This window comes from Salvia hispanica, chromosome 1 (genome assembly GCF_023119035.1).
Source record: "Salvia hispanica cultivar TCC Black 2014 chromosome 1, UniMelb_Shisp_WGS_1.0, whole genome shotgun sequence".
NCBI classification, from domain to species: domain Eukaryota; kingdom Viridiplantae; phylum Streptophyta; class Magnoliopsida; order Lamiales; family Lamiaceae; genus Salvia; species Salvia hispanica.
The window spans coordinates 8,146,357-8,170,041 of record NC_062965.1 but is presented as its reverse complement, the minus strand read 5'-3'; the positions used below and the strand labels follow the sequence as shown (position 1 = coordinate 8,170,041).

General features: G+C 36.9%; 3 protein-coding genes across 3 annotated transcripts; 1 reads left to right on the top strand and 2 right to left on the bottom strand.

Annotated features, from left to right (window-relative positions):
• Positions 1–325: 325 nt before the first annotated feature.
• Positions 326–2,792, top strand: LOC125201404 (ras-related protein RABA5d). Its single transcript, XM_048099490.1, has 2 exons — positions 326–739; positions 2,319–2,792. Exons 1-2 carry the CDS (start codon positions 403–405, stop codon positions 2,636–2,638), a joined length of 657 nt encoding a protein of 218 aa, XP_047955447.1. The 5' UTR covers positions 326–402; the 3' UTR covers positions 2,639–2,792.
• A 1,539-nt stretch (positions 2,793–4,331) lies between these two features.
• Positions 4,332–7,202, bottom strand: LOC125209809 (uncharacterized protein C3orf26 homolog). The gene is made up of 6 exons (XM_048109394.1): positions 6,876–7,202; positions 6,234–6,420; positions 6,027–6,099; positions 5,574–5,623; positions 5,240–5,353; positions 4,332–4,823 (listed from the first exon to the last, which is right to left on the bottom strand). The coding sequence occupies exons 1-6, from the start codon at positions 7,165–7,167 to the stop codon at positions 4,691–4,693; spliced, it is 849 nt and encodes a 282-aa protein (XP_047965351.1). The 5' UTR covers positions 7,168–7,202; the 3' UTR covers positions 4,332–4,690.
• Positions 7,203–10,083: 2,881 nt separating this feature from the next.
• On the bottom strand, positions 10,084–15,721 carry LOC125211074 (prolyl 4-hydroxylase 1). Its single transcript, XM_048110762.1, is given in 12 exon segments — positions 10,084–10,509; positions 10,871–10,963; positions 11,609–11,698; positions 11,818–11,905; positions 12,004–12,029; positions 12,141–12,230; positions 12,658–12,732; positions 13,334–13,399; positions 14,260–14,309; positions 14,443–14,484; positions 15,060–15,107; positions 15,617–15,721. Coding segments are annotated over 12 exon segments (843 nt in total). The 5' UTR covers positions 15,684–15,721; the 3' UTR covers positions 10,084–10,401.
• Positions 15,722–23,685: the final 7,964 nt, after the last annotated feature.

Genomic DNA, 23,685 nt, shown 5'->3' with positions numbered 1-23,685 from the left:
ATAAAACTAATATACTCCCTCCGTCCATGAAATGTTGTCCACTTTTGCTATTTCGATTCGTCCACAAAACATTGTCCATATTGTTTATTTTCGCATTTTTGATAAATGAACCCCACTTTCCATTAATTTTTTAACTCACTTTTCTTCATATTTTATCAAATCCACGCAGAGTCAAATGTGGATAATATTTCACGTACGAAAAAAATATAAAAGTAGGATTTACTTTCCGGTGATCTTTTATACATACCTTTTTACTATATTTTGGGGTCAAAACTATAAAACCGTTATACCCCACCACCATCCATGAAACACGCATTACTGTCATAAAACCTGTCATAACATATTTGCCAGCTTTCTCATCAATTCATTTACTCTCTCTTCCTTCTCATCACCGCACCAGCTATGGCGTCTTCTTCCGACGACGAGGGGGAGGACTACCTCTTCAAGATCGTCATAATCGGCGATTCCGCGGTGGGCAAATCCAATCTGCTGTCCCGCTATGCCAGAAATGAGTTCAACTTGCATTCAAAGGCCACGATTGGGGTCGAGTTCCAGACGCAGACCCTCGAAATCGACGGCAAGGAAGTCAAGGCCCAGATTTGGGACACCGCCGGCCAGGAGAGATTCCGCGCCGTCACCTCCGCCTACTACCGCGGCTCCTTCGGCGCCCTTGTCGTCTACGACATCACAAGGAGATCCACCTTCGACAGTATTTCCCGATGGCTCGATGAACTCAAGAGTACTTCTCCTTTTCCTTATTCCTCCATTTTTTTAAAATTTGAATCGGAATCTGATGGATTCGCAATAGAGGACGACATCAGTTCATTTGTTCATATGATGGAAGAATCGATTTGTGTGAATTGACAAATTCCGAGATCGGACTCAATGTCCGCTTGTGAGAGTGTTAGACTAGTCTTTTAGGATGAGTTTTAATCCGTAATATTGTTGCTTTGAATGAGAGCCCAAACGACTCGAAGTGGTGGCTGGGCAAAGAACTAAACGACTCGGAGTGGTGGCTGGGCAAAGAACTGTGTCAATTGTAGGAGCAACTAGTGTGGGGTCTATTGACAAAATTGATTCTTTCTTCTGTTTGATTGCTAACATTAGAAAACAAGCATTCCTTTCAAAGAAACAGAGCACAGAAAATCTGAACAGATCTGATTTATTTTCCATGTCTTAAAATGTGAGGAGTATACCAACATGAGGATATGATCAACCATAGAAAGTTGCTTTTCTTTTAGAAAGAAAACTCCTTTCTGGTTAGAAGAGAAAGTCAATTTCTTTGAGCTCAACTTATATGTTCTAGTCATGATCTTGATTCCTTTCATTAGTTTCTTAACTAATTTGAAATCAAGATTGTCTGGTTTGGTAGGTGGCCCCTTATTCTGTAATTCTTGGATAGTAGAACAAGAGAATGTGTTTTGCCATCCTCTTTTGTAGGCTGTTTATATCTGTATGACTGTATATATACTTATATTGCTATTTTAAAAATAGTATGCTTGTGCTCTTGTGACAATCGAATTCAATATGTGTGGTCATTTATTCTATAGTCTAAAGCCTAAAATTGGTCTCGTACATTTTTCAATATGTCAATAACAATTTTTTGTCCTACACATTAAGTGTATTAGCTTATGGTCATAGACAATATGTTGTGTACTAGATTTAACACTTTCGTAAAAAAATCAATGATCAACTGCATTTAGGACCAAAAGCTAGCACATTTAATGTGTAGGACCAAATAGGTTTTATGTGTTAATGTACGGGACCAATTTTGGATTTTAAAACGTGATTGACCGTTATGTTTTTTTACATAACCATTAGATATGTCCAAAACATTATGTGGACCACATACTAACACACACTAACACACTTAATGTGTAGGATCAAAAAGTTTTTTTGAGCAAATGTACGAGATTAATTTTGGACTTTTGTCCGAAATTCCAAAGATTCATGTCAACCACTCTCCTATAATTATGGAGAGGTGACATGGAGTGGATAGATTTTTCTGTCCAACCAAGTCAGTTGTTCTTTGGTTAAATTTTTCATGTCAAATTCCACAGAATCAGTCAAATTAGTCTTCACTTTTACCAGAGTTGTCTAGATGTAAATGATGGATTTGAATTCCTTAAATCTGAACTTGTAGTCCAAATTTCCAGATTCAATCTAGAAATTGTAGAAATTTGTTTTCTTAGAAGGTGAGAATTGCTCTGTCTGAAAGCAGAGGAATATTTATTTATTTATTCTGTTGGCTTATTTGTATCTACTCTAGAGTGCATATTTCAAGATCCCTAATGTGAGATCTGATTCTCTTCATCCAGCTCATTCCGACACAACAGTTGCGAAGATGCTGGTGGGGAACAAACTAGACTTGGACAACATCAGGGACGTGAGCGTGGAGGAAGGCAAAAGCCTGGCCGAATCAGAAGGATTGTTCTTCATGGAAACCTCGGCACTGGACTCGACAAACGTTAAGAAGGCTTTCGATTTAGTGATACGCGAAATTTACAACAATGTCAGCAGGAAGGTGTTGCATTCAGACTCATACAAAGCAGAGTTATCAGCCAACAACAGAGTGTCCCTCGTCCGCGACAGCTCTGATGAACCAAAGCCAAAAGGGGGATCATATACTTGTTGTTAGAGGTGATTCAATCAAAAAACCATGCTTTAGAGCCCATTTGACATTCTTGAATTTGGTTGATTTTACTCATCCCTATACTTGTTTGCTTTGGAAGTGTAAATTATACTCTATTTTGATTGTGTTAAAGAAATCACGCAACAGATTTTTTTGATCATATTTAAAACGCTGGAAAATCATAACTCATTTTAGTGATTTGAAGCACCAACTTTATATTCAGAATGTCCCGAGTGAAGTTTGTGCATACATCAGTTAAATAAGGCCCAAAATTGGCTTGGTTTCAAGATGTAGAATCTATGTTGAATCACCATTTAGCGGGGCTACTAGGACTTGGTTCTCTTTCTCGGGCGGGGCATCAAGTACATGTATCTTTACCGACAAGTTATTTTAAGATTCAAAATATAATTGTAATGTAACGATAAGAATCTTTGACTTTACTCCCTTTTTTGAAAAAAAGCAACTCATTTCTTCTTTCTTCATCTCTCCACCTTTTTCCTTTCCTACTTTATTACTTCCTGCATCCCTAAAGAATATGCACTTTGAATTCGGCATGAGCTTTAATGCAAAATTGGTAAAGTAAGAGAGAGATAGAGAGAAAAAGTAATAAAAGTATTGTTAGTGGAGAATGGGTCCCACCTCATTAAAGATAAACGATTTTTTAAAATTAGAAAGTGCATATTATTGTGAGACGGATTAAAAAATGAAATAGTGCATATTCTTATGAGACGGGGGAATATCTCTTGAGTCAACTCACTTAAAACATTTTTTTTTATAAATTTACGTATTGAAAAGAAATGCTTCTACTATGAAGGGACAGAGAGAGTAGTACGGAGTATATGATTTCTTTCTTCATGCATTTTCGTTGAACGTAACTAATTAATTTGTCTTCTTTTTGTCCAAAGTCAGAGTGTGAATGATATTAGTTGTAAGAACAACTATTTATAGATAAATTTTGAAGGATTTTGCTCCATTGCTGAGATTTGAACTGCCAAAATTGGATCAATGTTTTATAAAATGACTTCTTTTAGGTTAGAACGGTAACAATCTTTTCATAAGAGTATTGGTGCTTACCTAACCAAACTAACGGTAAATGGATAGAAAATACTACCTCTATGCTAGAGGGCATAGGTAAGCTTTTATGTTTCTTAATTTACTTTTAGCATTTTCGTTAGATTCGGAGGTATTATTTGTGGATCATAAAGTATATATTTTAAGTTACTTTAATATGAATTATTAAAATTAAATACTAGAATATTGATGAGAGAAGGATTAATTAAATGTAAATATTTCAAAGTTGAAAGACTTCTCATGATAAATTTTTTTCATAGACTTGCAATTATGCAAACCTCGAAGTTATCTGTGTAGTTTTCTCTATAAAAAAAATTGATCACACCACATCATTTTTGGGGTCATTGCAAAAATTGGACACATTCGTCATGATCATAAATAAACTACTGCCTACGTCCCAAGGAAGATGACTCCTTCCTTAGATGACATGAGATTTTATGCAGTTTTATTTTACATATGTTAAATGGAGAGAACAGTGAGAAAGAGTGAATAAAGTAGAGATAACGTGTTTTCATTTTTAGTAAATGGTCATCTTAGTTGGAACAAACTGAAAAAAAAAAGTGAGTCTTTATAATGACTAATATAATATATAATACGTTGTGTTATGCTATTAGAACTATGACAATAATTACCCGATGTAATTCAAAATTTTCATAAAGTTAGAAGAGTTGAGTAAGAATTTAAATTCCTAATCCTACGATTAAGAAAAAAAATATGATGGTAATTATAAAATATCAAAAAACTTATGCTAAGATATGGTCAAATGCACCTACACAAAATTGAAATCTTTATGGTGCCAACCCCTTCTATATCACATTTGCTCACCGGTCCATTCTTAGCAAATTGGCCAACCGCAACTTAACTAACTCGCACGAAATTGATGGGTTATAATCACAAACAACAAGCTTGTTGACTCGCCATGCTGGGACGCGCCAATGATTAGACAGCCTTAGGTTGCTTTCTCCTCTTCACCCCCTAAATTCAAGATTAGGCACCCTTCGGCTGCTTTCTCTTCTTCGCCCCTGAATTCAAGATCATTGGGCCGTACAAACATAACCGGATCCCCCCTTCTAGCAGTGGCTGATGGAAGTAGCTTTTGTACAGGTCCCAAAATTCCTCTCTGGGGAAATGCATGCAGATGAAGTAGATGCAAATTAGAAACTTTGAAACAGATCTTGATAAAGCATAAATTTAAGAGGGCAACAAGTAGAAAGCTCATTTTGTATTACTCCCTCCGTCCCAAGTTACTAGAGTCGTATTCCTTTTAGGGTTGTCCCAAGTTACTTGAGTCATTTCTCTTTTTGGCTAAAAACAAAATATCTAATCACAACTACTTTATTCTTTCTTTTACTTTATTCTCTCTTCTTTCTCTTACTTAATTCCCTCCTCTCCTTTATTTAACTCACTAAACACAACTTTCTTAAACCCGTGCCGAAAAGAAATGCCTCAAGTAACGTGGGACGGAGGGAGTATATCTCAGATGAGGGGAAGGAAACAGGAAATATCAGAATCTATTGAAATGGAAAAAAGTCAGACCTGACTTGTGGAAGAGTGAACAAGGAATATCCCTTGACATCTGTGTTCATGTCAAGCACAATTACGGCTAAGCGTGACAGCCCCAGTGCTTCCATATCAATTAACTTCTTAATTCTGAAGCAAATGTTTAAGATCATTAGAATGCAGCAAACAAATGCCAAAACAAAATCTGATACAAGCCTGTCTAATATTGTAACCGAGACATATTTACAAAAAAGTAGTTATCGTTAATAGGCAAATATGACGAGAAATGTAACTGAATTAGGTTAAAAATACTAGGAAAAGGGTGCAGATCTGGAAACAAGAAATATAAAGAAGAATAAATCATGTGTACCTGCTTGGTGTACCACTTGCGATATTGACACGATTCTTTAGTGCAGATACCTGAAGAAGCATTAAAGTATATGTCAAACTTGAGATAAGCTAAGGATGTCAGACCTTGGAAGGAGAAGGAATATGAAACCTTGGTGAGAGAAGATAATTTGCCAGTGCTAATTAGCTTTAAATCAACATAAGTTTAAGTGTTGACAAAAATTGAATTATAGCTACATCTTGTATCTATCATCCAAACAATTCTCAATTTGAACTTACTGGCCACAGCTAACCTAAACCTAGAAAGGAATATTGAAATAGATATTCATCTTCTTAGAACCTTACTTAAATTGCTTTTTGTACAGAATATATATTAGGAACAAATCTGAATGTATAATGCATGTGAATCAAGTCAATTTTCAAGAAAGAATAGTTCTAAACCAGGATTGCATAAAAAACACATAAAACTGAGAACCTGTTCCTCAATCTTCATGTGCTTAGAGAACAGCTTTGCAGCATGGCAGTCTCCTGTCAAAGATCGGAATTCCCTGGATAAGCAAAGTCACTAGTTAACGAGCATGAATGTGGAAATATTCCACATTTTCTTATGCATGAATTATAATCAAAACATGACCATGGTTATGGATTCATAAAAGCAAATCTCAATGACGGAAGCAACAACCTGAGAAGCTCCAGTGATCTCAGCGCAGACGAACTTATAACAAGAAGTGCAGGACTCCCTGGCTCAACTTTCCCTTCTTGAAGATGTTTTTCACAGAGCACTTCCTTCCATGATGACCCGAAAGCAACTTTCAAATCCCCAACCAAGTTTCCAGCTGCGACCTGACCTTGCTCAACAATGCATGTTTCTGTTGATTAAACGAAACAGCATAGGATACTTAGAACGAAAACCAATTACACCTAATCCAAATGTTAAATGTTCACAATCATCCACAGAACGTATGTTGCTTACTGAAGATCCCTAATTCTATATACGAAAGTCAAGACTTAAGAGCACTCAAATGGTATAATCATATACGAAATAGCATGGAATTCTACAAAATTATATCCACCATTTTTGGAATTCAGAATGGACTGGTCCATGACCTAAATCGATGTTAACCAGTTCTCCATCAATTTAACTAACTAATTTGCACCATAACTAATTTAAACATTTCCATATCCTTAATTTGTGAAAGGCAGCTCACATTCACATTCAAAATAACAGGAATCAACATAAGAATATCGCAACTAACGAACACAGAAATTCAACATATAACTTAAAACGAATGATTAATTGAAATCATAGGCAGAAAAGGGCGACCTTTGAGGGAGTCGAGTTCAAGGGAAGAAAGCTGGCCGTTGGCTGATTGATACTGATCGATTAGAAAAGTGAGCTGCTGAGAGATGGTTGGGCGTTCAACGATAACTCTTTCAGCTTTTACAATGGGGTTTTCCGATTCAGAGCCGTTCTTCTGTTGATTTCTTTTAGAGTTACCTTTACTCGACTTTTTCTTCTTATCCTTAGTTTTGTTTTTGGCAATGGATTTCTTCGGCTGCAACTGCGGCCGACGCTTTTGGTTCTTTTTTGCGGCGCCGGTGGTGCCACTGCCCATTGTTTGATGTAATGGTAGGTTTTCGTCTTTCAGTTCAGCCTAAGCGTTTGTTTATATACAGAATACAAGACTTGTTTCACGTTTGATGCAAAATAAATTTTTTTATTTTAATTTTTTTTGTAAATATATTGTAAAGTCCATTAGAGCATCTCCGATGGCAATAGCCCAGCCATAGGCCAACAATAGTCTAGCCAAAAAACTCCTCCTGGCACATCAATTAGGACTAGAAACTGTCTGTCAGGACAAGAAACTGGACAAACAATAGCCTAGCCATAGGCCACCAAAATTATAAAAAACAAATAAATTACATTCACGCAAATACGGAATTAAATTTTACGACACAAATACGGGGACAATACAACCATTTTATTAAAATAAAAAAAAGTACATCCTAAAAAAAATTACATAATTTTAAAAAATACATTAAAAAAAACTATCGCAGTGAAGGCTTCCGCGCCCACAACTCTTCAATTAAATACTTTTTGAGTTGAATATGAGCATCCACTTGGCGCATGTCGGTATGTGCCTAGAGGCGGTCGGCTTCATCGTGAGGTACCCCCATTCGTACGTTGGGGGTGGCCACGCTGTGGCTTGGACCAGCTGCATCAGTATCGTCATTGGTCCAACTAGTCAGTTGTACACCTTCAACTTCGACTATCATGTTGTGCATGATAATACAGGCGTACATTATATCAGCAATGCAGATCGACATGCCACAAACGCGTTGAACCCCTAACTGCCGCCCATCGAGACCGGAGCACACCAAATGCCCGCTCCACGTCCTTGCGCGCCGACTCCTGCTTGTTCCACAAAGTAGCCTTTCTTTCATCAGCTACGTATCTGGTCGTCTTAACAAAGACGGGCCACCTAGGGTATATCCCGTCCGCCAAGTAGTAGCTCATATCATGCTGGTTGTCGTTGGCGACAAAGCGATGGCCGGACCGACGCTCTGACACTGCTCGTTGAAAAGGGGCGACGAGTTGAAGACGTTGCGGTCGTTGTTCGACCCGACTACCCCAAAATACGCATGCCAAATCCATAGCCGGTAATCAGCTACGGCCTCGAGAATCATCGCAGGATTCTTTCCCTTGTAGCCGTGTGTAGAACCCTTTCCAGGCGATGGGACAGTTCTTCTACACCCAATGCATACAGTCTATGCTGCCCAACATCCCCGGGAACCCATGCTTCTCTCCGTGCATCTACATCAGATCCTGACAGTCTTTGGGGGTAGGGCTTCGAAGATACTGCTCACGGAATATTTCAATGACGCCCTAACAGAAATACTTCAGTTAATCCAGGGCAGTCGTCTCACCGATGTGGAGCTACTCATCCAACATGTCTGCCAAGCCTCCGTAGGACAACTGCCTGATTGCCGCAGTGCACTTTTGTATAGGTGTATGGCCGGGTCTGCCAGCCGCATCGTACCTGAATCGGAAACACAGATATCGACGCTCTAAAGCGTCAACGATACGCATAAACAGTGGCCTACTCATCCTAAAACGCCGCGTGAAATGGTTGGCCCCAAACCGCGGCTCCGGAGCGAAGTAGTCGTCATATAGCCGCTGATGTGCAGCGACGTGATCCCGATCAACCACATTTCGGCAGTGAACAATGAGTCGAGGTACCACCGGCTGCTGCAGCTGCAAGGCCCTTTGTATTAGCCGATTTATCTCGCGGGACGTATAGGCCGCCAACTCTTCGTTAAATCGCCGGTTGAACTCCTCAGCATCATCACCACTACCACCCACGCCGCTACCAACCGCATCACTCATTTTGCGATATTGCTCTTGTACAGAAAGAGAGAAACTCGTTAAAACAAGTGGTGCGAATGAAAATGACGTTAAAATCGCGTATATATAGAGTTTCGAAAATTAAAAAAAAAAGGCCTAGTCGATCGCTAGCCGATTGGGACCCTACAATGGCGGCCAACGGACCGGCTAGCGAATCGGATAGCGCCCGCGAATCAGCGTGGGCTAGCCGATTTGCCGCTGGCCGGTCCAATGGTCGGTTAGCGGACCAGCCAGCGCCCGGGAATCAGCTAGCCGGCCCGCTAGCCGCCACTGGAGATGCTCTTAACATTAATATAATATCGTTTAAATTATTTTTTACTATTTTAAATTTTTTTGAACAAAAATATCTTCAAGCTCACATTTCAGTATATTTATTCTCTCTTTTTAATTAAATAATTTAATTTTGTCTCTTATTCCTTCCGTCCCACAAGAATATGCACTTTCTAATTTTGAAAAAACTATTTTCTTTCTACTTTACCAATTTTGCATTAAAACTCATATTGAACCCAAAATGCATATTCTTTTAGGACAGATGGAGTAATATTTTGAGCCACTTTATTAAATGAGATAAAGAAAAAAAAAAAGGAAGAAAGAAAAAAATTTAAGAGGAAATAAAGAAAAGAGATCTGAAATGTCCTTTATGGGCGCTTGGGAGTATTTTCATCCAAAAGTTTGAAACAATGTCCTTAACGGACCTTCAACCATATTTTCAAATTTGAAGGACCAAAATTGATATCTCGGTTCACAGACTAAAAATTGCTGCCTCCTATAAATAGCTATCTATTTTATAAGATTGTACAAATTAGTTACTTATATTTTTTTATAAAATAGTTATATTTTAAATTCAACAATATTTTCAATATTTTGATATACAGTATTTGGGCCTGATTAGTGCTTAAATAAGTTGAATGAACCATGAACAAATAACTTCACTGATCATTTACCAATCCAGTTTCTAAACATTTGTTATAACCAATTCTAACACATTCAAAACTAGGAACTAAACCCAAAATAGTGATAATTAATTAACCGATATCACACGAACTGATTGACATCTCGCACCATAACACCACAAAAATAAGTGTGTTTAAATCACAAAATATATGTATATGAAATACTTGAACAATTGCTTTTCTTAAAACTTTCTTAAATAGGAGTATAAGAATATTAGTAACTTAACACAAATCATACACAATCATATGTTTACACCCCCCCTCTACACACACACACACACCTATAAAAATACAAGAAAGGGAAAAAACGTAGAAAACCACTCAAACAAACAAAAATCCCCTTTCCTCCGAGGCAACAATCTTGCACACAAAGGAGAAGAGTTGTCAAGCAATTAAAAACCCTTCTGTCTCTCAGCAATTTTTCATTTGTTACATGTTTACAGTATCCACTTATCATGGCTTGTGTACCTACTCAACTCATGCTCATAATTTTAGATAGTAGCGCTTTGTCTCATCCATTTTGTGGCTGACCACTTCTCTCCTGATAGTACTTCACATCCACCATGTAAGCTGTTTGGATCTGATTTTCCATCAAGACCCTGACACACAATTCAACACCATACATCAATTTTATTAATTTAAATTATTCGGCATGCGCTGAATCCGTCTGTTGAGAACACAGCTCAAGAGACGAGTTCAACGTTTACAGATACTCAGACCATTGCTTTTTTCCTTTTTTAAAATATCCACAGCTGCTGCCATAGGCGCACATGATATCAACATCGAGGTGTTGGTGGGGTTCGGATCTATGACCTCACAGTCACAAAATTCACCACGCCACCACCACTAGGCACCCTATGAGGGGCCTTTTATATCATAATACTTCACATACTAACTAACCATTAATCAATATTGGGGAAAGATTGACACTAATTAAAATAAAGGAGCAAAGTCACAAACCATGCTCCAGAATAGCACAGCATCTCCCTTATTCGGCTTCACACACAATCCTTTGGCCATCTTCCCCCCGCAGCTACACTCACCAGATCCAGCCTAAGATCGGATAAGATTAGAACACAGTTCGGGGCAGTGTAAAAAATTAACCTTGAACTTCAGAGGATTTACTATATTTACAGATATCCCACAGCACATAAGCAGGTTATGAACTTCAGGTTCTTAATAGTAATGTCAGGAACTCAGGATGACAAACACATCAATCCTACAGTATTTCATGTAAAGCTCCAAGTTGTTATTAAAATCAGAAAAATCTCCAATTCTTTGTGAAAGCAAAAAGAATGTTCATCTCAGTCTCACCAATATCTAAACCACACATTTGGAAGAAGAAGAAATTATACCGTCCGGATTCCAATTAGTAACTCAAATTTTGAGTTTGCTTCTCCTCAAGTACATTCCAGAATTAGTAAACAAATTTTTCCTGAGTTATGCAGTGAAGAGATACTGGTTGTTTGTTTGATCTTACTTTCTTGAGCTAATGTTCATTCAATGCTTGATAATTTCAGTATGCATAATATTGCATGTTTGAGCTTCTCAAGTTTGAGCGTCGCTCAGGAAATAAACCCTACACATGTTATTTCTGACCCACATCACTTAAGATTATTCATAAACCAGCAGTTGCACCGAAAAAAGCTATAATATGAGATAGTTATGGTTTTTTTAAATACATAACAAGTAAACCACCTTTGGGAAGTATGTTTCTCCCCCCTCAACATTGTCGCTTAGATACATGAGTATGGTTGCCACTCTTTGACCACCGTACTTCAAATTGAACTGCAAGAAGAACCTTGGTTATATATAAATATGGGATATTTTGATGAAAACCACAAATTTAAACTGGAAGAAATGGTTAGAAGAACAAAACTGACTGGTGCACAGAACGACAGACTTACTGTATCAGAGAAATAGTCATGGTGTGGCCTGTAAAACTGATTCTTTTCATACCTGTGCTTCTGCAGATGTTAGCCTTCAAATTAAAATCTCAGTTCTGTGTTTGATTAAGAAACTGAAAAAGTATACACATAGTTTAATTATTATTTTTTCAAAACGAGTGCAAAAAAAGAAATGACTCAAGTAACGTGGGACAGAGGGAGTAGTAACTAACCTCTAGTGAAAATTCTACTCTGATAAAAACAAAATTCAATTTGAAAAGAAGAAAGAAAAGAAAGAGCTCAAGGATAACGTCTAGCGGATGTTGGCAAAGATGGCTGAAGGCAAAATTTCATGTCACCTGTATCATTGGATACTTCCTTTCTTCAGCTGTTAGAAACATTCCAGAGCTTGTCCTAACTTTACTCTTTATACCCTGAAACAGTATATAAAATAATAAAATACAGACAGAAATCTGAACTCAGACTTAGAATACTGTATACAAAACTCAAGCAGACCATACTAATTCTAACTATGAAGAAGTGAACTAAGAAAATGTAACAAAATATGGAATTATATCCATCAATAAGAATGGAACTATGTCAAGAAATGACCAATTTGCAATCCAGACTAAACAGCAAAAGATATTCACTACACCCAGTACAGATCAGAATACCACAAATCATTCAAAAGAAACTCTGACCATTACATTAAACTGAGTTACAGACAACTAACTGCTTCAACATGCACTAATTGCAATAACCGTAAGGTTTTACTCCCAGATAAAAAAAAAACAAAGACCGTGTAATGAAGGGTTGATCAACAAAACTGTCAATTAGAATGCTAGAACTAACCTAGCTCACCTTTCCAGTTCTTGCATCCACTACAGTAGAAACCTCTAGACGAGGTTTGGAAATGGCTCTGAGGTAATCACACTCCTGTAAAGACAAGAGACATGGAGTCGATCGATCCACATTGAATTTGTAAATATTCCAGTTTTACAATATCCACAAGGTGCAATAGATTTCTTGGATAAATCTTATTTCTGAACTGCAAGTTCTTTTTTCTCGTTGATGGGTTAGCATAAAATAATCCATTGAACTATGTTTTTCTATACAGACAGTGATGAGCCTAGTCTTGCTATTATCATTGGTACCTAAAATGGTCTAACTAATATGTGTAACAGAAGCATATGCAATACAAAGTAACTAAATTACATCAGACAGTTACAACAAACTGATTGAAAGAAGCCCTCAGCTCGAAAAAAAAATAAATAGAAGGAACATAAAAAAAAGTCCTATTTTGCTGAGAAGACTTATTTGCTGGTAACAAGACATACTTTTGTTGTCAACCACTAATTCCATGAGTAAATTTGTTAGCAATATCAAGTAACAGGAGATGAATGAATAGGTTTATGCCCACTTGGGGAAAAGGTCTCTAAGAATCCTTGCACATTCCTGTTTATTTCTTTAATTAGTAATTCTTTAAACTTCTTTAGAATATAATATCAGTGCTGTCTAAATGAAGTAATAAGCATACCTCGGCACTTAAGAAGTTATGAAACACAATAATACGTGGTGACCAGCTAACAACTTCAGGTTTTACCTGCATTACAAGGTGGTAAATTATTGGCAAAAGACAAATGAAGGTTTAATATAAAAACAAATTCGTATCAGTGATGATTGGCAGATAAGATACAAGAATCTTTTGACCCTGGGTAGGTCTATGCAAAATTCAAATTATTATGTAGCATCTTAGATTTTCTCCCTCTTAGTGCCAAATTTTTGTTTAGTAAAGCATATCCAGGTTGGTACAACTTGGAGCTTTCACAAGATTTGAACTAACTGGTTAAATCTCGAATGCACAATAACTATTCATTACTTTTGAAGGAAAGAATAACTTGCAAAGGTTCTACGGCATTTAGAGGACTTCATATGCACACGTCTCTTTGGACAGTCTAAGAAGGTTGAGCACCTTTCTCTTTGCATCTCCACTTTGCATGAAAATTCTTGCTGCTAGTTTTTGGATTCTATGTCTATATCAATGAATTTTCCCCATGAAGATAAAACAAAAGAGGCTACTTTGTTAGCTGTATTCAACACCGAAATCAGTCCAACCACAGCAAAGTACACCCTCTATAATTGTCTAAATTGACTAGTTAAAACTTGTTTTAAGAGATTTCAAAGCACTGTGACCTGTAGTGTCTTCACTGTCAATAGATTCAGATGAAACTGAACACGATGTAGGGCACAAGTCATACAATAAATAAGTATATCGTGCATTTAATGGGGAAGCACATCTAGTATGCTCCATAAAGACCAGGTTTTGTCTAGAAGATAATTCCACGCGAAGTAGTAAAAGATAATTAGGAATAGGTGCACTTATTCACCATGGTACATCATTTGGCAGTTTAATTTATTCGAGCGCACAAATGACTAACAAAAAATTGGAAACAAACAACATACATATCCAAGACGCAAAACTGAAGCTTCTTTATCATCCCAAAATGAAATACCTGATAAATGAAAACACAACATTACCAGTGGTAATTTTACTATACAAGCTAGTACCATATGTTGAGGATGTGTTAGTTAACATAGCTTAGTGTAAGTGTGTAACAATAGGATATCTAGTAAATTGAAGACTACCTCCATTCAGATGTTGAATTCTTGTCAAAGAAGAGTTGGCCCCTACAAGATTTTGAGAAAAGGTTAATTGATAGACATTTAAGTCTATGACTAGAGTTCTTCAACAGAAAAACTAGAGTTCTTCAACAGAAAAAAGCATCCTTCGACATTGATTTTTCATGAGTCAATAACACAAATGGCAGAACAAGTATGAAAGTAAACCACCAGTTATTACAAGTAAAAGCTACTTTATGTAGTATTTGAAGAAAATGCAAAAACCTTCAATCTGGATATGCAAACTATATTTCAGGAAAGACAAATATAAAATTAACCTTTTCTACAAAAAGTGAGTTTCACAGTCCAAAAAGGTCAAAATTATAAGTAAATACACTATCGGAAAATGAAGAATTCCAAATAAATGCAGATCATAGTACTGATGGAAGAGGATGATGAACAAGAAATGCCTAACTCAGATCATGAGGATTGAGAAATCATGCTGCTTCCTTGAAAAAAAAAGCAGCATTCGACTTGACACTATCAAGGTGTCACATTATCAAAGAAACAACATGGTGGGTACAAGGAGTCTAGTGAGTTATTCAGTAAGATCAGAAAATGAATCAGAGAGTTCAAAAATATACCAGATGACTCCTCCAACCTTCTAATAAATGCCAACTGAAGCAAAGCTCCTGAACCATCAAATGAAAAATGTCACTTGCGAAAACTGCAGCAACAATAGTGAGGGGTAAAACTAAAAAACAGAAATGAGATGCAAAGAAACTGATTTGAATAGTAATCCTTACAAAAAAAATACCCAAAATGCTACTCATCAAATAAAGCCGCAAATTGATTTAAATAATAAACGATCAACTCTACTCTCTAAAAATAGAAAATCATAGATACATCAGTACTGTTTCGATCTGATCACTTCAATGGTAGACCAAATAAATCGGAAATCATTCGGATCCGAGAAATTGTAGATTAGCAAATAGTAATAGTTTACCAATACAACAGAAAAACCTAGCATCAGTTTACAATTTTAAACATTCAGTAAATGACCAATTATATGGGTAGAGCTCACAAAAATGTGAAGTCATATCACATTGGCACCCATATAAAGATCTGGTAACCATATTGAATTATTCAAAAAGGAGAGAGAGAGAGAGAGACCGAATGTTGTAATTAAATTGGGGATTACCGAAAATCATTCCAACAGTCACAAACGTGAGGATAATGAAGATAAATCTCATAGAAGAAGCAGCCATTTTGGTTGGAGAAAGAAGAGTGGAGATTGTAAATCGCGGCAGATTTGTTGCAAATAAAATCTCATTCTTCATCCGTGGGCATCTTTGTCATTTTAATGACATTTTTTCAGTAAAACTATGATATAATTAAATTAAAAATGCATTATGTATTTTGTAATTAGGTATTGTGAATTTTGTAATTGGGTAACGAAAAAAAACGGCGTTAGAGCATCTTCGGCCGATTCCTAAGAGCGTCTCCAATAACGGACGTCGCGGTAGGACGTCGCCGATGTCCGCCGTAGTGAAGAAGAAGGGCGCCCACGCCCGTCCCCAACGCCCGTCGGATGGGCTCGCCCGTCCGCCCCACGTCCTACCTGACGCCCGCCACTGTGGCGTGGGTAGGACGTCGAGGTCGAACGTCCGACCGAAAATTAATTTTTTATTTAAAAAAAAAAAAAAACTCTATAAATACGGCTCGTGTCGAAATTTTAATTCCGTAAATTTTAATTTTAATTGTGAATTTATTAATTTTATTGCGGGAAGTCCTAGTGAAATGAGAAGTCCTAGTGATGACGTGACATGAATTTTGTGTGGGAAGTCCTAGTGGGAAGGGTGCCATCAAAGATGCTCTAACTCTAGTCGGATAAAAAAATCGATTTTAGATTTCTGGCAATCCATCAACTTTTGAATAAGCTTTTGGTTTTTATACTAATTTACAGGTTCAATATACAAACCAAAAAATCAATTTCTACTTCAATTTAATTGGTTCAATTAATACAATAATTAGATCAATTATGTTTTAATTCAAAAACTGATTTCTGCTTCAATTGGTAAGATGAAATTAAATTTATCCTTTGAAACAATAACTACCTCTTTTGATGCAGGTTGTAATTCTTCAACTTCAATATCATCTAACATATATCTTCATCTTGATTAAAATCTTAAATAATTGAGCTTCAATAAAAGATTCAGACATCTTCCACAATCACGAAAAATAGTTAATAGTTACACATACACAGCTACACACATGCACGCGAGCACAGCTGCAGCAGCAGCAACAACAACAATAACACACAACAACACGCGCACACACTGTACACAAATACACTACACACACATGTCAGCTAGCTAGTGGCGTATCCAAAATTCTCAACTCGGGGCATGATAATTAAGTACTACTATATCTCGGAGCTTCAAAATTTGACTTCAACATACTTTAAGATTACCAGAATAAACCTTAAGACCATCTCCAATAGTACACTAAAACTTAAAATGGGATAGACAATTAGCTCCAATGATACTCCAAAACTAATCTCATTTTTATTTTTTGAGTGAAAAAATAATACACATTTTTAGGTTTAAACTAAAATAAAACCATTTTTTGAATAAAAAAGACAAAATTAGATAATACTATTGTTTAAGTTTGAATTTAGTATAAATAGTTGAAGTTGCTCAAATTGAACTTAAAATATACTAACACTTATATAGTGTTTATTGTATAAAAGAAATATCCATATCAATTTACTTCAAATTTTGCAGATTAAAATATGAAAAACACTCATTTCAATTATATAACAATACTGTAATTTTAATGGTAAGAAGAAAATATCTGTGTGTCCATTTAATTCAATTTTTGTAAATAAAAATTAATAAAACTCATTCATTTGAAATACTCACTCCGTCCCATGTTACTCGCATATATTTGTCCTATGTTGGACTTAATAACCATTACATTTTTGAAGTTCAATGTCTAATTGCTCAATGCTATCTGCAGGATTATTCATTCAAGCTTTTGATGATGTTTCACTCACCTTTGAAAGAGAGTGAGTGCTTTACAAAAAAATAATGTTTATTAGTTTGTTCTTTCTGGAAAGGAGCAAGCCCGGTGAAAAGTTGAGAATATATTAGAACTTAAAGCGAGTGTTTTACTCTAGCTTGGCTTGAATTTTTGTTGTGTACATAACCTAATAAGTAAGAGATTTATAGGAGTGGGAAATGCTCTAGCTTGGCTTGAATTTTTGTTGTGTATAACCTAATGGGTAAGAAATTTACAGGAGTGAGGGTTATCACATAAGCTCATATGCACTATTATTTTTGCATATTTTGTTTTCCTTAGTAATTTGACAGGTTTCTAACATACAAAGAGAATATACTCTTTTCTTCAGATAGTTTGTGCAACTTACGAATCAAAGTTGAATGTGACTCTTCCTTATTGGATGGAAAAGCCTTCTGGTGTTTGCTTGACTTCTAGTTTAGCAAAGAGCATGACTGTTCATGTTCCTTTAAGGTAAGTTTCCTACACTTCCTAGTTTCTGCGATTTGGTCATATTCAAACTTATTCCACTATGATTTCCAAGATCCATGTGGAACAAAGAACGAAGTTTCTTTCATGTTAGCAACTTAATACACAGATGCAGTTTAGGGTTGTGAATCCTAATGCAGTTCACAACATCGTACTGCCTCAAAAATTAACATCTTTGTTGGAGAACTTTCCAAAGGTTATGTTGCTAACTTCCAACCGATCTCTAGGTGCTCTCCTTCGTGCTCTAGTCTTTGAAAACAAAATATATTGGAAGGAGTGTCTACTCATAGCCTAGTATGCCTACAATAGAACTTTGCACTCTACAACTCAATTATCTCCCTTTGAGATTGCGTATGGTTTTAACTCGCTTACCCTGTTGGACTTTTCCACGGTAGATGATGAGGCCCGTTTCATGCATGTGTTTTATAGCAAAACTGCACTGAAATCAGTGAACTAACAACCCTTTTTGAGCCAAATGTGTGTAGATTTCGCCGGAAACCGAAGATCACATCATTCCAGAGGAATGAGCCTTGCACACCAAGAGAAGGGAGTTCCCCCATTTTCATTTCTTGCTTAGTAGTTTAGGGGGGTTCTCTTTAGAGTAGGTAGGATTTCTAGCTCTCTTCTAGAGCTGAAATCAAAGTTTTCTTCGTTTCCTCGCTTTTCAATCTCCTGCACACACTTGGTTCCGTCTAGAATAGCTGGTAGTTAGTTGATTTCTGTTGCTGTTTCTCGCACATTTCCGTTTTCGTTCTGTAATTCCACTCCGAGAAAGGGTGATGAAACAATTTCCTAATTTCCTAGTTTAGTTCTGTTTTATTTCCATGTAATTGACTCTTTACTATTCTGTTCTAGTTTAATCTAGTTTCTGTTTTCGTTTTCTTAGCTTCGTGTTCGTTTTCTGTTTTAGTGTTTTAGATCTGTTTTCTCTTTCGTGTTTTCTGTTGAGTCTTAGCCTAGATTTGATGTATTCTGTTTGAGTCTTCTTTCCTTGTTTAGATCTAGGTGTTTTAGTTTCATTTGCATGTAAGTGTCGTAGTTCTTGTTTTTACGTTGCCGTAGCTTAGATCGTAAGAGTAATTTTAAGTTTTGTGTGTTTTCTTTTGTTTCGTCTTCTTCAACTTTTCAGATCTGTTGCTGCTCTGTTTTCTTTACGCTGATCTGTTGAGGAAGACGATTCTGTTAAAGTTGTTTTACTTTTCGTACCTTTTTGCAGGGTCTGACAACCCCGTTTATTCTGTTTCTCTTTTATAAGTAATGTTTTCTGAGTTGATCAATTAGGTAGTTTAGTTGTTTAGCTTAGTTAGTTTTTTTCTTTCCAAACCCGTAGCTAAACTTAACCCACCCCCAAAGTAAAGCGTGGCAGCTGCCAAGCCCCAAGCCGTATCACACAAACATATCACAACGCCTCATCTCTGTGGGATCGGTACTTACTTCCATATACTAGTTAGTTAGTATTAGTTGGTTAAGGTTTTTGTTCGATCGACCTCCTGTTAGCTCTTCCCTTCTCCTCATTCGAGTTGGAGCCACTCAGCTTGATCAGCCTGAGCTTTTACCGGATCCACTAACCCGCATTTTGCAGGTAAACAGGCAGAAATAGGCTGGCCTGATCAGGTCGATTGCCCAACTTGAGCAGCTCGCGACGACACATACATACAGCTTTCACTACAAAAAAATGTCAGTTTACCGACGGATTTCCTCACTAATTTCGTCGATAAACTGACATTTTTTTTGTAGTGTTTAAAGAGAGAGAAGAGACGCGCCCCGAACAGTAGACTTGCCATTGCTTTTCATGCTTGATGTAGGTGTAGGTGGGGAGGAGAAAATTAAGTATGTGCAAGACTTGCACGTCCAAGTGTAAAGAGGATTCGAAAGAGGGCGAGCAAGTGGCCTAAATGGTGAACAAAGGATGCAAGAAGATGGTCTTTAGCCTTGAAGATTGGGTTTGAGTGCACTTCATCTACTTCCTCTACAAGACCAAGTCGAAACTTTCCCTACGAGAGGATGGTCCCTTCCTTGTGCTAGAGCACGTGAATGACAAAGCCTATGCAACTGACTTACAAGGTAAGTAAAACGTTAGTTGTACTTTTAATGTTGTTGATTTGAGTCCCTTTGAATTTTTAGGAGACGAGTTGGATTTGAGAGTAAATCCTTTCCAAGAACGGGAGATGATACTATCATGGAGGCCGGGTTTGAGGAACAAGGGAAGCCGAATCCTTTGAAGATGCTTGAGAGGCCAACAACACGATCCATGTCCAAGAAGAAGCTTGAGAATCTATCCGTGCTAATCCGGGAGCTATGACACGAAGAAGAGGCGAGGACAAGGCTTGGGAGAGGGAGACAGGCGGACCGAGAGGGCGAGTGAACCTCACCTAAGCTCACCCGGTCCAGGTAACGCCGCTGCTGGAATAGGGGAGGAAAATAGGCGAGCCGCTTGTCCACTCTGTCGAGACCAAGTAGACCGCGTCGAAGCTCGGCGAATGGTGCCCCAGTCCAAAGAGTCGGAGCGGAGGACTTGCCTATTCTACCAATGTCGAGCGGCTCGGGTGAGAAATCGCGGAATTGACGATTAGTCCAGATAGGCCGCTGTACTCATTTGCCGAGTCCGAGCGGCAGATGTCAAATGAAGAATCCGACAAAAATGGGAAGATGTCAAGTGCAATCATTGTCTTCAAAGATGGAAATATGAAGGTAAAAAAATGAGAACTTCCACTTTTAGTCGCCATATGTTGGTTTGTAAGAAGAAACCGAATTTTGGAGATGTGGGTGCTATGCTTCTTAATCATGAAGGCAAATTAAAGGTTAAGGATAATGTAATAGACCTAAAAACATGACGAGAATTGATGATTAAAGTATCAGTTGCACATAATCTTCCATTAAAGTGGGTTGAATGTAGCGAATTGCTAGTTTTTTTTTAAGTATTTGAACCCGATTATAAGGATTATCTGGAGAAATACGCATGCCTTGGATGTGATGAATTTGTATGATCCTCCTGGAATGTTGTGCTCGACTTCTGGTATTTGGACTGCTTGTACTAATTCGTGATACATTTGTTTGACTGCACATTTTGTGGATGAAAAATGTAAAATGAATAGCAAAATAGTTGCATTTTGTTCAATGCCTCCTCCTCATTTTGGAGCTGAATTAGCTCAAAAGATATCTAACATTTTGGTGATTGGAACATAAATAGGAAAGTCTTTTCTTTGACTTTGGATAATGCTTCAGCTAATAATTCCTTGTTGAAATGATTGAAAACACGACTTTAGTTGCAAAACTCATTATTGTGTAATGGAGAATATTTTCATGTGAGATGTTGTACACATATCCTGAATCTTATTGTACAAGAAGGGTTGAAAGTAGCTAGTGATGCTTTAGATAAAATTAGAGCCAATATCAAATATGTAAAAGCATCAGAAGCGAAAATGATCAAGTTTAAGGAATGTGCACGAAAAGTTGATGCTGAATTTACTACACGTTAGAATTCCACGTATTTGATGCTTGCCAATGGAATTAAATGTTGACGGGTTTTTTCTATGCTTGAATACGATGATTTAGCTTATAAGCATTGCCCAACAGAGGAAGAGCGGGAAGGAGGAAAAGTGATGAGTGAATTCTTGGAGCCATACTTTATTTTCTGGCTCATCCTATCCTACTTCCAACCTGTATTTTATGGAAGTATTATGGAAGTATGGAATATTGCTCAATTGTTGGAGATGAATTCTAGAAGTGATGATGAAGTGGTAAGGTCTATGTCTCTTTTGAAGAAATCAAAGTTCTAGAAATATTGAGAATATTATAGCGACATTCTCTCTATGGGAGCCGTGTTTGATCCAAGAATGAAGTTAAAACTTGTGGAGTATTGTTACTCCAACACTTGATCCTCTTACAAGTCAGGACAAGTCAATAAGTTAAAGATGAAATTGTATACTCTGTGCTACAAGAAAAAAGGTGTTGATGCATCTTTGATTAAAATTCCTCAATCTAGTGGAAGTTCTAATTCTGAAATTGGAGAGTCTAAATTCATGGAAGGAGGAGTAAGGAAAGCATTGAAAATGAAACCAGAAGCACTTGCGCTAAGTAATCTTTTTTTTCTTTGAATATTTGTTTGTATTTATATTTGTATTTAAAGTAATTTTATTTATCTTTTTAACTTACATTATTTTAATATTATTGCTATAGGGATATAAGAGTTACAAAGGTCTAACTTCCGATACAAAGTCAATATTGGATGTGTATTTGGAAGACCTCCCGATGGATGAAGATGTTGAAATCGATTTGGTTAAGTATTGTAAAGAGCAGTCATCCCGTTTTGGAGTACTTGCTAGGATGCCGTGTGACGTGCTTAGTATTCCTATAACAACGGTAGCATCCGAATCTTCCTTTAGAATTAAAGCACACCTCTTAAACAAATACCAAAATAGACTCCTTCTCCAAAAAGTGCAAGCTTTTATTTGCACACGTTATTGGTTGCATGGATATTCTAATGGTAATATTTTACTTTTGTTATAAAATTCTAAACTATCAAACTATATTATATGATAATATAGTAATTTTGTTAATAGAAGATGAAGATTCTGAAGATGATGATGAGGAAGCTAATGATCAAGCTAAAGTGTCGGAGTTTATCAATTTGGAAGAATGTCATTCAAATATTTAGATTTATTTTGAAACATGGACTTTTTTTTCGAACTTGTGGTTAAACAGTTTATCTTTAGGGCCTATTTGATAAATTAGTAATGCCTAGATATAGATACTTATATGACTATTTCCAAGTGTTTGGTATTATATTTAACCTATCATGTAAGTCTGTGTTATCCCTCTATGGCCCATCTAAGCCCACAGTTTTTTCCTTAAAATACAAGGATATGTATCTCACAAATTTAGTCGGATAGCATTTCTGCCTCATTTCTTGTCTTCCAAACAACAACGAAAAAAATCCTTATTTGAGCTTATCTTGACACGAAGCCCGCATTTTTATCTTACTATACAAATCTTCTTATAACCCATATTTCTTATCAAACAAGCTCTTAATCTTTTGTTATGCAATCTTAGATTATGCCGTACTTTTTTCATATGATTGACTTATATTTTATTGTTTATATAGTAATTTATTATGGAATATAAATATAAGATTCTTAAAAGTTAAGTAAGTGTTAATTTTAATTATTTGTTTAAAAACTCGATTAGCTCGCTGGGCTAGCCCGAAACCCTTAGGTTTAGGGTTAGGATCGAAATTTTAGAACCCGATAAGCATGCAACTCAAGTAGGAGTGGGTCGAAACCCGCTGGACCGGGCTGATTGACATCCCTATTTGAAAAGGTAAATAGATGATATATCTCTTTCATTTACCTTTCCTTGTTGGAGATGCTCTAATAGATGTTACACTTTTTTTTTTGTTTGTGAAGCGAATCCACAAGTCACACATCATTTGATCAACCCCACCGAGAACATTCATTGACCAATGACGAGGGAAATGACAAAGAAAGATGCAAGAAGCCTTAAGCACATTCATCCGTGGGATTAGCTCCGCCAAAGAGAGTGCTCGAGTAGGGGACGATCGAAAGCTGAAAATGGTGCTCAAGGCCTCGTGGAAGGAGGGAAAAGAAGCGACCCGTCCGGACATGTCTTTTGGAGTCATCCACGCTTCAAGGCGCGACTTTCGTTTAAATGGCCATAACTCTCTCATCCGGACTCCGATTGGGGCGTGCAAGATACTCACGT

Coding starts and splice junctions, on each gene's coding strand:
- LOC125201404 (XM_048099490.1), top strand. CDS start 403: ATGGCGTCTTCTTCCGACGACGAGGGGGAGGACTACCTCTTCAAGATC. Junction 740..2,318: donor ATGGCTCGATGAACTCAAGA/GTACTTCTCCTT, acceptor CTCTTCATCCAG/CTCATTCCGACACAACAGTT.
- LOC125209809 (XM_048109394.1), bottom strand. CDS start 7,167: ATGGGCAGTGGCACCACCGGCGCCGCAAAAAAGAACCAAAAGCGTCGG. Junction 5,624..6,026: donor ACATGAAGATTGAGGAACAG/GTTCTCAGTTTT, acceptor ATGCTTCTTCAG/GTATCTGCACTAAAGAATCG. Junction 4,824..5,239: donor TTCACTCTTCCACAAGTCAG/GTCTGACTTTTT, acceptor GCATTTCCCCAG/AGAGGAATTTTGGGACCTGT.